This window comes from Mesoplodon mirus, assembly GCF_964341445.2.
Source record: "Mesoplodon mirus genome assembly, chromosome: 18".
Taxonomy (NCBI): Eukaryota; Metazoa; Chordata; class Mammalia; order Artiodactyla; family Ziphiidae; genus Mesoplodon; species Mesoplodon mirus.
The window spans coordinates 56,146,486-56,163,365 of record NC_138994.1 but is presented as its reverse complement, the minus strand read 5'-3'; the positions used below and the strand labels follow the sequence as shown (position 1 = coordinate 56,163,365).

Sequence of the window (16,880 nt, the reverse complement as noted above, 5' to 3'; positions counted from 1 at the left end):
TTCAATTGCTTCTTGAAGTTACCGTTACAAGGAGGTTGTCAGACTATAGCATCATCATATTAGGTGACAATTGTATGCACTAAAGAATTTCTAGGCTAATGGATCTGGAGAAGGCCATATAGAAAATGTATGAGTCCCAAATGAAGGTTCACAAGTCAACTAACTTGGCAAGTTAGTCTACCAGACCAAGGTAAAGCTCAGGGATGATCATTTCTAAATTACACCTCACACGCACATAGTTAAGTCCATCAGGATAATTTATAAAGATCAGGCTCACACATGCTCTTTTTTTTTTTTTTTTTTTTTTGGCGGGGAGGGTCTCTTTATTTGAAGGTTTTACATCTGTTTATTGACTGAAGATCTGGTTATTTCATTTCTTTTTTTAATTTTTATTTTATATTGGAGTATACTTGATTTACAATGTTGTGTTAGTTTCAGGTGTACAGCAAGGTGATTCAGTTATTCGTATACATGTATCTACTCTTTTTCACATTCTTTTCCCTTAGAGGTTATTACAGAATATTGAGTAGAGTTCCCTGTGCTATACAGTAGGTCCTTGTTGGTTATCTGTCTTCTATGTAGTAGTGTGTATATGTTAATCTCAAACTCCTAATTTATCCCTCCCCTCCACCTTTCCCCTTTGGTAACCATAAGTTTGTTTTCTAAGTCTGTGAGTCTGTTTCTGTTTTGTATATAAGTTCATTTATATCATTTTTTTAGATTCCACATATAAGTGATATCATGATATTTGTCTTTCTCTGTCTGCCGTACTTCACTTAGTATATTTCATTATTTCTTAATTTCTCCCCTAGGTCATCTGAAATGCTATTAATTTATGTGTAAAACCAAGGAATTTTGTGTCAAAATTTGTGCTAAGGGCCTCCCTGGTGGCGCAGTGGTTGAGAGTCCGCCTGCCGATGCAGGGGATACGGGTTCGTGCCCCGGTCTGGGAGGATCCCATATGCCGCGGAGCGGCTGGGCCCGTGAGCCATGGCCGCTGGGCCTGCGCATCCGGAGCCTGTGCTCCACAATGGGAGAGGCCACAACAGTGAGAGGCCCGCATACCGCAAAAAGAAAAAAAAAAAAAAAATTTGTGCTAAGAACTTACAAATTATAGTCACTGGGTCTTAGTTTCTTCTTGGTACATATTAACCTGCTATTCTGGTAAAAACATGGGTACCACACTAGCATTTTAAAAATAGCACATCAGGTCTTTATTCATTTTGTCCCTCATAGAGATATTTGGGTTGAAGAGGAATAACTCAGAAAATTTCTTCTGTCTTTGAATCTTCCTTTAAAATAACTCCTTCGTTAATCAATCATGAAATATTCCAAAATGGATGTCGTATTCTAAATATGATGGGATATGGATACCAAAGATAGATTTTGTGTATTTTACAATTTGCTCAGAGTTCAACCTGGTACCTAAATAAATTCTCCTCCCCCACAACTCTTTAGCAACCATATACCGTCAGAACTCAGCCAGAATTACTGTATGGAGGACTTAAGGCTAGAAATAGAAGAAAGATGCTTCTCCCAGAAGTTGTCCCTAGGCATGGAGGGCCTGGGAAGCTTGGAAGCTGGAATTTTGAAGGATTTCAGTTGTAGAAACTAAGAGAATATCCAATTCAGGGCAACAGGGAGCTGTTTGAGAACAGGCAGAAAAGACCCAACACCCATAATGACTAGAAAACAAAAACATGGAGAACTAGAGAATAACAGAAAGCTGACCTGTGTTTGTTTCTGAAGCTAAACTGAAGATATGTAATTGACCTACTTCTTAACAGAGTGTTACCTAGGATCCTACATCTTTTGCAAAGTGTATCTTGTACTTTAATTACTGACAGATGTTGCTTTGAAATGCCTGACCACCAAGGAAGAGGAAAACGTGGTCGAATTAAGATGGCATTATAAAACATCTGGTTAGACCTGACAGACTGTGCTTATATCTACTCCTCTCAAAACCCCTCAATCAGCAGTAAGGGATGAAAATTGGAGAAACCCATAAGGACAAACAACCATAATGGAAACAACAGCAGAAAAGAGGCATCAACATAATTTTGGAAGTAAGTGAACATGTGGTTAGTCCCCCAAGCTGGTGGAGAAAGCTGAAATCTAAGTGCCTGCAGACAAGCAAGCCAGGTCACCCAACCATGGGGCTGTAGGAAGATTCAGGGTGGGAAGGACCAGGTACCTCTGTAGGTAGGGGTGAGCGGGGGAGCTGGAGGAGTAGAAGGGTTGAAAGTCTGTATAAAGAGCAATTATAGCGACTTCCCTTTTGGTGCAGTGGTTAAGAATCCACCTGCCAGTGCAGGGGACACGGGTTCGATCCCTGGTCTGGGAAGATCCCACGTGCCACGGAGCAACTAAGTCCGTGCGCCACAACTACTGAGCCTGTGCTCTAGAGCCCGCGAGCCACAACTACTGAAGCCCGCGCTCCTAAAGCCCACGATCCACAACAAGAGAAGCCACCGCAATGAGAAGCCCGCACACCGCAACGAAGACCCAACACAGCAAAAAATAAATAAATTAATTAATTTTTTAAAAAAGAGAGCAATTATACACCCAGCTCTCCTAACCTCACAAAGTTGGAGGAGCTACCTGTCTCATTCTGATAGAAGACAAGAAGTTTACTCTGAAGAAATTGAACCAGAGAAGCTCTGGGCTTGGGGACACCATGCACCAGTGGAGGAGAGAGGTCAGGCACCATGTTGAAATCAAGTAAATTAAGTGACAGTCTAGGTACGAAAGATTTCCTCCAGCCCCCTTCACTCAGAATTCTGGCAGCAATGAGAAAACGGTTTAAGGTACGGACATTACTGGGGTCCCCCACAGATGGCTGGTCCCCACCTCATCACCCTGTAGTGAAGTCCACCACCCACAAAGCATACATACAGAGCTTCCAAGTGGCTTTTCACTTTTCAGTGAATGGACAGCCAAGGATCCCCAGACATTCAAGCAAGGCCTCTAGCTCAAAAGACCAAGACCAAGACAAACGGGAGAAGAGGGGATTTATAGGTAACAGATGCAATGTAGGGAGCAGCATAAAAGGTAAAACCATAATTCATCTGCTTGAGAGGAAGGATGCTTTTGTAAAACAAGAGCAACATGCTTTTAAAAGGGATATTTGGAGAACGAGGAGGGGTTCTTGAAAGTGGAAAACATGACAGCAAAAATGGAAGATTCAATATCAGGCTTGCCAGATGAAGTTGAAAACATTCAGTCACTCAACAAATACTGTTTTTTTTGTAAACATCTTTATTGGAGTATAATTGCTTTACAATGGTGTGTTAGTTTCTGCTTTATAACAAAATGAATCAGTTATACATACACATATGTTCCCATATCTCTTCCCTCTTACGTCTCCCTCCCTCTCACCCTCCCTATCCCACCCCTCTAGGTGGACACAAAGCACCGAGCTGATCTCCCTGTGCTATGCGGCTGCTTCCCACTAGCTATCTGTTTTACATTTGGTAGTGTATATATGTCCATGCCACTCTCTCACTTCGTCCCAGCTTACCCTTCCCCCTCCCTGTGTCCTCAAGTCCATTCTCTGCATCTGCGTCTTTATTCCTGTCCTGCCCCTAGGTTCTTCAGAACCTTTTTTTTTTTTTTTTAGATTCCATATGTATGTGTTAGCATACGGTATTTGTTTTTCTCTTTCTGACTTACCTCACTCTGTATGACAGTCTCTACATCCATCCACCTCATTACAAATAACTCAATTTCATTTCTTTTTATGGCTGAGTAATATTCCATTGTATATATGTGCCACATCTTCTTTAGCCATTCGTCTGTCGATGGACACTTAGGTTGCTTCCACGTCCTGGCTATTGTAAATAGAGCTGCAATGAACATTGTGGTAAATGACTCTTTTTGAATTACGGTTTTCTCAGGGTATATGCCATATGACCCAACAAATACTATTGAGTGGCTACTATGTCCTTGGCACTGTTCCAGGCAGTGGAGATTCATCAGTGAGCAAAAGAAGCAAAGATCCCTGGCCTAGTAGAGCTTAAATTCTATTAGAGGGAGAGCATAAACAATACAATCATATGTAAATTACAGGTGTTGTAAAGTGTTAAGTGCTGGAGGCAAGAGAAGAAAATAGAGCATGGTACAGAGAGTGGAGAGTACCAGGAAGGGAGGGTGGACAAGGGGAATTCTTTACATAGATAGTCAGGGCCGGGCTCATTGGGAAGGTGACAGCTGAGCAAGGACTTAGAGAGTGAGGAAGATAGCCATGTGATATCTGGAGGAAGATCCTTCCAGGCAGAAGGAAAGGCCCTGAGACAGGAGGCCTGTGCAGGGTAGAGCAGGGCCCAATGTGGCTGGAGTGAGCCAGGGAGAGGACAGTGGAAGGAGCTGGGCGGTGACAGTACCAGCTCATGTGGCCCTTGTGGGCCAGGGGAGGGGCTTTGGCTTTCACTCTGGGGGAGCTGGAGCACCGCGGCAGAGTTTTAAGCAGAGAAGTGACACGATCTGACTTTGGTCTTAAAAGGATCACTCGGGGGACTTCCCTCGTGGCACAGTGGTTAAGAGTCCGCCGGCCAATGCAGGGGACACGGGTTCGAGCCATGGTCCGGGAGGATCCCACATGCCACAGAGCAACTAAGCCCATGCGCCACAACTACTGAGCCTGCTCTGTAGAGCCCACGAGCCACAACTACTGAGCCCATGCGCCACAACTACTGAAGCCCGCACGCCTAGAGCCTGTGCCGTGCAACAAGAGAAGCCACTGCAATGAGAAGGCCATGCTTGCTGCAACTAGAGAAAGCCCGTGTGCAGCAATGAAGACCCAACGCAGCCAAAATTAATTAATTAATTAATTTAAAAAGAAAAAAAGGATCACTCGGCTGCTGTGTTGAAAATTAACTGTAGGGGGTCAAGGTACTGAAGAGAGGAATTGTGTCTAAAATTCAGTAGCAGGGCTGTGTGACCTGTGGCCCTCATGTTCTCTTTTTATACCTCGGTGTGTCCTCCAGTTCACCCGCTCTGTTCGCCTGTATCCTTGGCTCCACCTAAGAAATGATTTGCTTGCCCTCTCCGTCACCCTGATCCCTGCCTTGTACCTTCTGATAACTTCCTCTCCCAGATCCCATCAGGTCTCCTTCAGGGTTCAGCCCCCACTGTCTTGCATCAGATCCTGAAGCACATAACGTCTCGTTGGTTCCACTTCTAATGTTCATGTTGTTGAATGAGGGCCCCTCTGGCTCCCTGGATTTTTGCTGAACCTCTCTAGGCATAATCAGATAAGCATTAAGCATTTGCTTATTGAATATAACATTTAATTTTCCCCCTTTAGACACTCTGTCATCAGGCTGAGTCCTCGCTGGAGGTAAGCTTTGTATGACTTGAAAAACCCCACAGTTTAAGCTCTTTAAACAAAGAGGGAAACGGGAAGATCTGTCTCATACCTTAAGTTCCAACCTTCAGACCCTTCATGAGACGATCAACCACAGCCCTTCGCCCACACAAAGGCCTGGGGAGCGTAGCCGTTTATAAGGGATTATAAGGGAAAATACATGAATCATTTTTTTGCATAGAAATCATTTGCCTCCGTGGTTTTTCACTGCTACTTTTTCTCTGACGTTAGAAAAATAAATAAAGCCGAAGGGACTTCTGATAAAGTTGATGATATAACTGCAGGCTCACAAAATTCCTTTCTCTCAAATAATATAGTTAATATAACAGATGTAATAATGTAAACACTATTGACTTTAAATTTTTTGTGTGTGTGTGTGGTACGCGGGCCTCTCACTGTTGTGGCCTCTCCCACCGCGGAGCACAGGCTCTGAACGCGCAGGCTCAGCGGCCATGGCTCACGGGCCCAGCTGCTCGGCGGCATGTGGGATCTTCCCAGACCGGGGCACGAACCCATGTCCCCTGCATCGGCAGGCGGACTCCCAACCATTGCGCCACCAGGGAAGCCCAACTTTAAATTTTTTATGTAATTATTATTGGGATTATAAAGGACAGGTAATAGTAATGGTAGGACGGCTAAATCACCCATTTCTGTAATTTGGATAGGGTCTCAAAGGTCTCAAAGGATCCACCAAGAAATAACAGTATATGTGTATTATACAGCATATGTGTATACTGTGTATATGTATGTGTCTACATATAAATAAATTATATGTGTATTTAACTGCCACGAGAAGAAGCAGTTAAAATAGTTGGCATGAAATGACACTGTGAGATGGGGAGGTGGGCTTAAGTGGGCAAGGGGCAGGGCTGCTGTCTTTTTTATAGCATTTTTGTGCTATCTGGTTTTTCAACTACACAAAACCTAAATAAACTAAGGACACAGATGAAATCTAAAAGGTTGTCCCCCCCAAAAAAAACCCTACCCCTTAAAAAGTACCTACTTATACATTTTTTTTCAGATTATACTAGAGTCTAACCAAAAACATTTTAATAAAAAATCTTTATAAAACACTTTTTGAAAATTATAAGATTGATTTCCAGTATAGATGTGGCTCCAGGGGGGTCTTAATTTCCTTCTTCTTAAAAAAAACAACAACAACAACAAACAGTATGAAACTTTAAAAATGTGTTTTCTTTAAAAAATTGAATCACAGATTTCTACCCTCTAATTGTCCTCTTTTGGTTTTTCAAGATACTAAAGAAGGGACCTTTATTTTAGCACTTGGGTGGAGGCCTGACAAAGCTGTGTGCGTGATAGATTCATCTACAAGAAGAGAGGCATCTTGACTAAAACAGGTTACTGTGCTGATGCCACATGCAGCAACGAGTGACTTTTCACCGCCTCTTTGTCTTTCTATATTCTGTTTATACGTGAGCTCCAGGTGCATCAGAAATTGCTCCTATGTCGTGTTTCCCTCACATATCATGGTTTTTCTTGACCCATTAGTTCCTCTTTGGGGTCCGTGGATGACCTCCTCATATTTGTACAGCAGGCTGGAGAGGGAGGGCTTTGCAAGCACATGGTACCTGTTTAGGAGGCTTCATGAAGACCAACCTAAAATGGCTGAATAAAAGAGGTATCATACCAGTTTTTCTGAGAGAAAGTGGTGGGCACAGATGGGGATCTAAGAAGAAATAAAAGAACCCTGAGCGATCCTGGAGAACCCATACTGTGGGCTTTGAACTGGAGATTGAATATCTTGGTCCTGAGAGGCCAGAGACAGGGAGGGAAGTAGTACCATCCACCTAAGAATTGGGACAGTCATTTAAGTAGCAGCAGTGAGTACCACCTGGAGCGTGATGGCGATGTGTACGAGGAGTTTATCCAAGAAAACAATGAGGAAGTTTGGAGTCTTGGGACTGTAGGAGCAGAAAGGGAGAGAAAGGGATTTATACTGAAAATACCGTGGAAGAAAGAATACGTTTGGTGGTAGAAAGCATATTTAGGGGAAGAGCCAATAATGAAGATTACACCAAATTTCTTTTTACTTGAGAGATTGAGAAGTATGGGATCCTGAAAAAAATATAAGTGTCTGTGAATTCACCATGTTTGGATAAAGCAGGCACTGAGACGCTTACATAATGTCTGATTGATTTCTGATCACCGAAAAAATTTAACAGATTCATATTAGTAACTTGTTTTTTACCCTTTCTCCAGGAATACATCTAAATTCTTAGGACTTTACCTGGGGAGGGTGGCTGCACAGACTGTGTATAAATCAGTTCATACATCCAATGCGACATTACACTAGTGGCCAATGTGTATAATCTATGCAAAGCTAGGTTCCATAAGAGAACTATGGATGCTGATGGCTTTGTGTTCTGACTCATCTTGCTTCCTTTCAACATTCTTAAAATAGTTATCCAAAGATAATGGCATTTCGGCTTTCTTCTTTACACGACCGTAAAGTTAGAACAGGGCTCTGCTTCAGACTCCGCGCACGCCTCCTTTGGAGGTAACGAACAGCTAGACACTGAATCAAAATGACGGACGTGACCCCTAGTGCCATCTCTTGGTGGTGGCAGAACTGACATGCTCTGGCTGATGTTGTGACGCATACAAATTGCCAGGTTGAGCTTCTAAGTGAAGGAGCCTCTGTGATTTCACCGTGATCTACTACTCAGCCAACCAGCAACATTTTCCTTTTTTTTTCCCTCTATTGCAAAGGTGTGGCGGGGCACCCTGGCCCGTATGCGGTACAAGAGGACCAAGGCAGCTCTGACAATTATCAGATACTACCGGCGCTACAAAGTGAAGTCGTACATCCACGAGGTGGCCAGACGCTTCCATGGCATCAAGACCATGAAGGACCACGGCAAGCACGTGAAGTGGCCAGCCCCGCCCAGAGTGCTTTGCCGTTTCGAGGCAGCCCTACAGGCTATTTTTAATAGGTAAGGACTTGGTATGTGCTGCATCCGTTTGTAGCAGTACACATACTACATAAATTTACAGATCTGAGACCGTGACATTAGCTCCACCATTTGCTACATGATGTTGCTTTTACCTTGTGTCTCCACCTTCGTAGATTTCACTTTCAAAGGGCATTTGCCTACCCCTCCGAATAATAGAACTGTCCATTTATTTTTCCATTAACAGTAGACAGCAGTATGCCACAAGGCCTGAATCAAGCCAAGTTTAAGATAAGCTAGTAGCATGATGTCTCTACTTTCTTTTACTAGCAAAAAGATAACTTTATTAAAATCACCACACATCACTCACACTAGGAAGTCTGTTCATCCTTTCAGAGCAGGGGTTCTCTATCCCACACCTGACATTCACAAGGAGTTTATAAAACACACTGATGCCCAAGTCCTACCTCCAGAAAGTCCTGTTTAATGGTGCTGGGGAGCGGAGCCCAAGCGGAGGTCCTTTTTAAAGTTTTCCAGGTGATTTTAAAGTAAAAGGCAGAAAACACTGTTATAGAGCAAGCTATTTTTTTAAACAAATAAGTAAATTAATTAATGCCCATGCAACATTTGATACCTTTCCAGCTAATCTTCATTTTTTTAATAAACTGCCCTGAATCTGACTTTGTAGTTACTCATAGCTCCTTTCTCCTCGTTTTTTGAGCTTGTTTGTTGACAGCATGCACCAGATATGTTTAGCTGTGTCTCAGATACAGCCATATAGTCGCATAAACTAAGCTGATGATTCTCAAATGTGGTCATTTGGCATTATGGTATTCCACCAAGAACACCATGAACTAATTAACGTATTGATGTAATTGATGTATTGAAAGTAAATCAATGTATTGAATGGCAGATATCAAAAGAAAGAAAATGCATGCAAGGAAAACTCTTTAATACATATCTCATTTGCTTTTAAAAAAATGATTGCTCATAAAAGGAAAAGAATAAAACAGTAGAGCATTATTGAAAGCAAAAGCACCCCAACCCTCCATTCTCCCATGCAATACTATAAATGTTAGCTGTAAATCTTGGCAGCCTTTTTACTGAACAGATAATTTTTTTTTCATGAATTGTATTCTCTGTCACCTGCATTTTTGACATAATCTAAAAAGTGATTAAATGATACGTGAATACATGCTCATGTTTTTGAAGTGACATAGAGACTTCCCCAGAGGTCCAGTGGTCAAGACTCTGTGCTCCCACTGCAGGGTCATGGGTTTGATCCTGGTTGGGGAACTAAGATTCCACATGCTACGTGGTGCAGCCAAAAAAAATTTTTTTAAGTAAATAAAGTGACATAATATAAAAGTTTACAGGATATAAAGTTGAAATCCTCCATACCTCCTCTTGTCTCTCCCCATTTTATTTCTTTCCCCTAAGATAACCACCCATTAACAATTAGTTTGTATCCTTCTAAATCTTGTCTATGCACTTACAAACACATACACACACAAGAGAAGCATGATACAGTGGTTAAGGACACACACCCTGGAGCCTGGGTTCATATTCTAGCTCTGCCACTGACTAGCTGTGTAACCTTGGGCAAACGAGTTAACCTCTCTGTGCCTCAGTTTTCTTGTCTGTAAAAGGGCCATAATCATAGCACCTGCTCATAGGGTTGTTGAAAGTGTTATGAGTAAATATGTAGAAAGCATTTCAGATAGTGCCTGACACATAATAAGTACTATGGAAATGTGTGCTTATACTGTGAGTGTGTATGCATTTGGGTTTTTTTCCCTCTCTTTTTTCCACAAGGAGGACTCTATGTATGGTTATATGACTTTACTTAAATATAAGTCTTGGAGACCTATCCATCACAATAAATAAAGATCTATGTCATATTTTTAATGGCTGCAAAGAATTACTGATTTTGATGATGTCACACTGTAGCCTGTTCAGTCTTCTTTTTTAGACTTGGAGGTTTTACGTATGGCCTAGAATTGATTATTTTTTGTAAAACTCAGTTTATTCATTCAGCAAGTATTTACTCAACACCTGCTGTGTCACAGACACTGACCTAGGTTCTAAGGATACAGTGACAAACAAGAAAGATGTGAAATACTGTCCCAGCCTTTTTAGGGCTTATAGTCAATGAGCATTTTGAAAATAATACATCTGCTCTGTGTCTTGACTGTACACACACACACACACACACACACACACACACACACACTTTGAATGAATCTTGCCAGCTGTGTTAATCTAGTTCAAAGGCACACGTTTTCTGTAAAGGGCCAGATAGTAAATATTTTAGGCTTTGTGGGCTCCCATATGGTCTTCGTCACATATTTTATTTTGTTTCGTTAAACACGTAAAAACTATTCTTAGCTCTATGGGCCGTGTTTGGCACAGGCTGTAGTTTACCAACCCCTGGTCTAGTCACTGTATCATATTTCATTTATTCTTGCATTTTTGATCTGTGGAATCCTGAGAGAAGTGTGTTAAAGGATTTTGCTGTGATTGTGGGGTCTTGTTTTCTTCTACTGCCTTCGTGTGTGTCTAATCGTACTTCACCTCGCTCCCATTCCTCCTAGTAATTCTTTTTCATCCTGGGAAGGCTGGGAGCCTTCCTCACCCCCAGCTTCTTCACGTGGTCAAGGCTGCTCACTTTTCCGGCGGCAGCTGTTGTCGTCTACGCATGTTTAAAGATGGCAGTTTGCGTGATCAGGATGAGAAGCGTGTGCTGTACCCCCACCCAGGTTGGGTGGCTCGGGTCCGCATTCCCCGGCACAGCTGTTTGCCATGGGTCTCTGGAGTCGGTCATCTGTGGACCCTGTCCTGGGTCCCTGTGGACAGTGAAGAGGGGACAAGCTGACCAGGCACAGGGCCCCCTGGGCTCTGTGGATCCTGGCCCCGGCTCTCCCTCTGACACCCCCTCCTGTTCCCCTCCCCCAGGCCCCTGCTCCAGCTGCCAGGACTCCTTGCTTGTCCTCTCACACACCAAACAAGCTCACACTTTAGAGCCTTTGCACGCACTGTTTTGTCTTCCTGGAACAAGTATCCATACAGCGGGCACCTCCACTTCCTGCTCACGTATCCTTATCGGGTGCCTCCCAGACCACCCTCTGTGACTGACACCTGCTCCCTGGCCCTTCCCTCTGCTGCACTCCTGTCCCCCTTGCCTTGCCTTATTTTCTTCCATAGCACTAATCACATCATCTATACTGTGTATTTAAGCATTGGTTGTATCTTGTCTGTCTCTGCTGTCTAGAATATCAGCACCTAGCAGAAAGGACCTTCACCTGTTTGTTTACTGCTATGCTTCCACTCCCTAGAATGGCATCTGGAGTTTAGTACGTGCCTAGAAAACATTTGTTGAATGAATGAATGATGAATCCAAAGTTCCTACACCCTAACTATAGATATAAGAGAGTCCATGTATCACTAAATTCTGGTTGCTTCCAAAACACGCAAACAGCAAAGGAAGTTCTACAAAAAATCTCTGTCCACATACAACTATGTGTATTTTAACATGTTCTATGTATATTTTGGAGGCATATTACTTTTTTTTAGGGTAGCACACAAGTAATTTAATTCTACTTAGTGGCTGCTTCAGTTATTTTTGAGAATGAATGGGATGTTATTTCTAAAGTCTCATACATTTTGCTTGTTTACTTATAGATGGAGAGCATCCCAGCTCATCAAGACCATACCTGCTTCAGACCTGCCCCAGGTTAGGGCAAAGGTTGCAGCTGTGGAAATGTTGAAGGGTCAAAGGGCTGACCTTGGGCTCCAGAGGGCCTGGGAGGGCAACTATCTTGCTTCGGTAAGTCCAGGAGGACAAAGTGGAATCCACTCCTGCTGCTCCCTTAACAAAGAAAGGGAAGAATTTTTCTCCAAGTATTTGTAGAAAGACTGAGACACCTTCAGAAACTGAATTTCTATGAGATACTAAACTAAAAGATTTTATTGCTTCTCAGTGTACGATATTTGATGTTTCCCTCACTTTAAAGAGAGTTCTCTGTCTTGTATCCATATGAATTAGGTACATTCAATAATCTGGCTTCGATCATTTAAACCTTCCCTTGCATAATTCAGCACCTATTTTTAATTACCACCTTTGTATCAATTATTCCCAAAGCTGGATTTCACCCTCTCTCCCATTCCCTATTTTTAAAATATTCTAGGATCGTTGGTGTTATAATAACCCTTTAGTAGCTTATCACCTGGGATGGGGAGGTAAAAAGTACATGTGTGAAGTTATGTGAGTAGAGTTATAAAGCAGTAAAAGACTGCCTTCTCATCTAAAATGTTAAGCAGGGCTTCCCTGGTGGCACAGTGGTTAAGAATCCGCCTGCCAACGCAGGGGACATGGGTTCAATCCCTGGTCTGGGAAGATCCCACATGCCGCGGAGCAACTAAGCCCGTGCGCCACAACTACTGAACCTGCGCTCTAGAGCCCGCGAGCCACAACTGCTGAGCCCGCATGCCACAACTACTGAAGCCCGCGTGCCTAGAGCCCATGCTCCACAACAAGAGAAGCCACTGCAATGAGAAGCCTGCGCACTGCAACCAAGAGTAGCCCCTGCTCGCCGCAACTAGAGAAAAGCCAGTGCACAGCAACAAAGACTCAACGCAGCCAAAAATAAATTAATTAATTAAAAAAATAAAATAAAATGTTAAGCATACTCATTTTATCATGTTTCCTTTTTCTTTCAGAAGCCAGATACACCTCAGACCTCAGGCACCTTCGTCCCCGTTGCGAATGAACTGAAACGGAAGGACAAATACATGAACGTCCTCTTTTCCTGTCATGTCCGAAAGGTAAGGCAAGCTTGAAACAGACCTCCTTGGAAAGAAAAGACTGATTTCAGGTGAAACTGACTTAGCTATGACCCCAGTAAAACAGAACAATAGGTACGTAACTGGCTGCATCATTAGTGAGCTCTACCTGTGTATATGGTGAGGCATTGATGGAATGGCTAAGTGACTACAAGTTTGGGGTTAGGCTATAAAGACTAATTAGGGAAGTGAATATTTTTGGTAGCCATTTCTTTTTAAGACAGGAGAAGGGGAATCTCCTTGAGGTCAGGAATTTGTATTTTACTGCATGCATCTTTCATAGCACTTTGTCTATAGCATACTGGTCTGGCTTGTATTTAACGGTCATTCAGTACTTCTTATACATGTTTTATTATGATTTTTTTAAAAAACAGGGAATGGGGAGAAAACGTAATTTGGAAAAGGGAGAAGGACATAGTGAGACTTGGAAGTGGGGTGGAGGGGAATTATGTGCTATGACTATATTTGCTTATCTGAAGCAGGACACATGAGGACTATTTTTTACCTGGGGATGAGAGCAGTTGAGCAAGTGGAAATATGGAAGCTGGAAAGTGGAAGGAAAGGGATATAGTTGGTGTTTAAAACCTTAAAACACTTGTTTTCAAAAAATAGAGGGAAAATTGAGATGATTGTAAAAGAGCATTTTGAAAAATTATGCAAATAAATTTAAAAATACCAATGAAATGGGTGAATTTAAGAAAAATATTGCCTAGATTGACCCCAGAAATGATATTGACATAAATATGCCAATATTCCAAAGGAGGAATTAAGAAAATTATCAAAGAATTACTTATAACAAAGGTCCAGATTTAGGTGATTTTAGAGCTGTTTTGTATCACATCTTCAAAAAGTGCATAATTGCAGTATTATTCAGATCAAAATAGTGAAATATTATTTTTCTACTATAAATTTAGCAAACTTTAAAGTGTTGATAACAACCAGTATTCTCAGGGGTTTAGGGAAATGCTATTGGTAGGAGTATAAGATACAGTCCTTTTGAATGGACTATTTGGCAGTACTTATCAAAATTTTAAATACACAGACCAGGACTTCCCTGGTGGCACGGTGGTTAAGAATCTGCGTGCCAATGCAGGGGACACGGGTTTGAGCCCTGGTCTGGGAATATCCCACATGCCACGGCGCAGCTAAACCTGTGAGCCACAACTACTGAAGCCTGCACGCCTAAAGCCCGAGGTCCACAGCAAGAGAAGCCACCACAATGAGAATCCCACATACCACAACGAAGAGTAACCCCCGCTTGCCGCAACTAGAGAAAGCCCGTGCGCAGCAATGAAGACCCAGTGCAGCCATAAATTAATTAATTAATTAATTAATTTTAAAAAATAAATAAAATGAAATACACAGACCACTTTATCTAGGAATTCCATAACTCAGGATTTATCCTGCAATATATTTACACATATATCCAAAGATAGATATATGAATAGTTTCATACATTGTAGCAGTCAAAAAACTGGGTGAAAAAACATAAGCAAGCATCAGTATGTGATTGGATTAATAAATAATCATGTATGAACACAATAGAATGCAGTGTATCTACTAAAATGAATGAAAGGATAAAGGTTAAAAAAGCAAAAGGACAAAATATGTGAAACTGTGGTTTTCAAGACAGTGCACATGTAGGAGGGACGGACTGGGAGTTTGGGGTTAGCAGATGCAAACTATTACATATAGAATGGATAAACAACAAGGTCCTACTGTAGAGCACAGGGAACTATATGCAATATCCTGGGATAAAACCACAATGGAAAAGAATATAAAAAAGAATGTTTATATGTGTATAACTGAGTCATTTTGCTGTACAGCAGAAATTAACACAACATTGTAAATGAGCTATACTTCAATTAAAAAAAAAATACAGTGCACATCCAGCAAGGAAAGACAGTGATCCCCGAAGGATGAGAAACAAATGAAGTGAGCCCTACAATTAGCCAGTTTACTTCCTGGAGAGTATTCTGATCTGTGGCATGAGCAGGGGGCAGCCAGAGCAGAGCTCGGTAGGCTCCCTAACTGGAAAGACAGAGCTGTGAGCTGGGAGATACTAAGATAGCCAGAGTTTGCAGCGCAGAGTACCAGAGCAGAGAGAGTGCACAGAGAGAACTCCAGAGATCTTCAGAGGGTCCACTTCAGGTATTCAGCTGAGTAGTTCAGCACATGTATGTGAGGAAACCACCCAAGGCTTGGGAAAGAACCACCCAAAGAATTAGAGGTAACAATGCCCAGTGCTCACACAGGGTTGCAAGCAGTGCCTGTCCCCACAGCCAGACTGGAAAAACCTCATGATTCATGGGACATTGGGTAGAATCCTGACAAGAATCTTGGCCTCAGTGGTGGGGTATAATTAGCCCCAACTAAACACTGCCCTAATCCCACCCAGCAAATCACCAGAAGAACCAAACTGTTTCCAAGTAATCTAACAGTGTCCCAGAACAAAGCCCTCAAATATTTACAGGAATACAAAATATCCAGCACTCAGAAGATAAAATTCAGAGTGCATGGCATCCAATCACAAATTACCAGGCATGCAAAACAGCAGGAAACTATAACCTAAAACGAGAAGAAAAATCAATCAAACTGATCCAAAACTGACACAGATTATAGAATTAACAAACAAGGTCATTAAAACAATTGTTTTAATAAAATATGGATTATTTTATGAATAGAAATGAAAAATATAATGTCTGAGGTTTAAAAAAATACACTTGATGGAATTAACAGTTTAGACATATGCAGAAGAAGAGTAAACTTGAAGATATAGCAATAAAACTACCCAGAATGAAATATATGGACTTACCTGGTGGTCCAGTGGTTAGGACTCCGAATGAAATACATGGACTTACCTGGTGGTCCAGTGGTTAAGACTCCATGCTTCCACGGCAGAATGAAATACACAGGGTTGGGGGGGCGGGGGGAGATGCTTCCTCGAAAGAACAGAATATTAGGATGCCATGAGCCAACTTCAGGTGGCCTAATATAAGTGCATGTGGAGTCTCTGTAAGAGAGAAGAGGAGGGAAAATATTTTAATATTTGAAAAAATAACGGCTGAAGTTTTTTCAAATTTGATGAAAACTATAAACTCATCAACAGACATCAAACACAAACATGAAGAAAACTATACCAAGGCACAACATGACAAAACTGCTTAAAACCAGTGATAAAGAGAAAAGAGACAGAGGAAAAAGATGAGGATGCATCAGAATTTTTGTCAGAAAGTGCAAGTGAGAAGACAGTGGAGCACCAACTTTAAAACTTTTTTTACTGAAAGGAAAAAAAAAAAAACCTGTCAACCTAGAATTCTGTATCTAGCAAAGGGTATCTTTCAGAAACCAAAGTGAAATGAAGACTTTTTTAGGCATGTCTGAAGATATGCACTCATAGGAAATGTTAAAGGGAGTCCTTCAGGCAGAAGGAAATGTGGACATACCCCCAAAGAATGAAGAGCAAGGGAAATGGTAGCTACATGGGTAAATACCTACACTTTTTATTATCGTTTAAATCTCTTTAAAAGATAATTGACTGAACTGCAGTGTTCATAGCAGCATTCTTCACAGTAGTTAAAGGTGGAAATAACCCAAATGTCCATCAGCAGAAGAATGGATAAAGAATATGTGTGTCCATTCAGTGGAATACTGTTCAGCCATAAAAAAAAAAAAAGGAATGAAATACATGCTACAATGTGGATGAACCTTGAAGATATTGTCTAAGTGATAAGACACAAAAAATCAAACCTTGTGTGATT

General features: G+C 41.8%; 1 protein-coding gene across 4 annotated transcripts in view; it reads left to right on the top strand.

Annotated features, from left to right (window-relative positions):
- Positions 1 to 16,880, top strand: part of MYO1D (myosin ID) — a 348,475-nt gene that overhangs the window by 181,278 nt on the left and 150,317 nt on the right. For all 4 annotated transcript variants that reach the window (XM_082603144.1, XM_082603145.1, XM_082603146.1 and 1 more), the window contains exons 17-19: positions 8,096 to 8,319; positions 11,959 to 12,103; positions 12,997 to 13,101. In XM_082603144.1, coding sequence (XP_082459270.1) covers positions 8,096 to 8,319; positions 11,959 to 12,103; positions 12,997 to 13,101 — 474 coding nt within the window. The remainder of the gene's footprint in view (positions 1 to 8,095; positions 8,320 to 11,958; positions 12,104 to 12,996; positions 13,102 to 16,880) is intronic.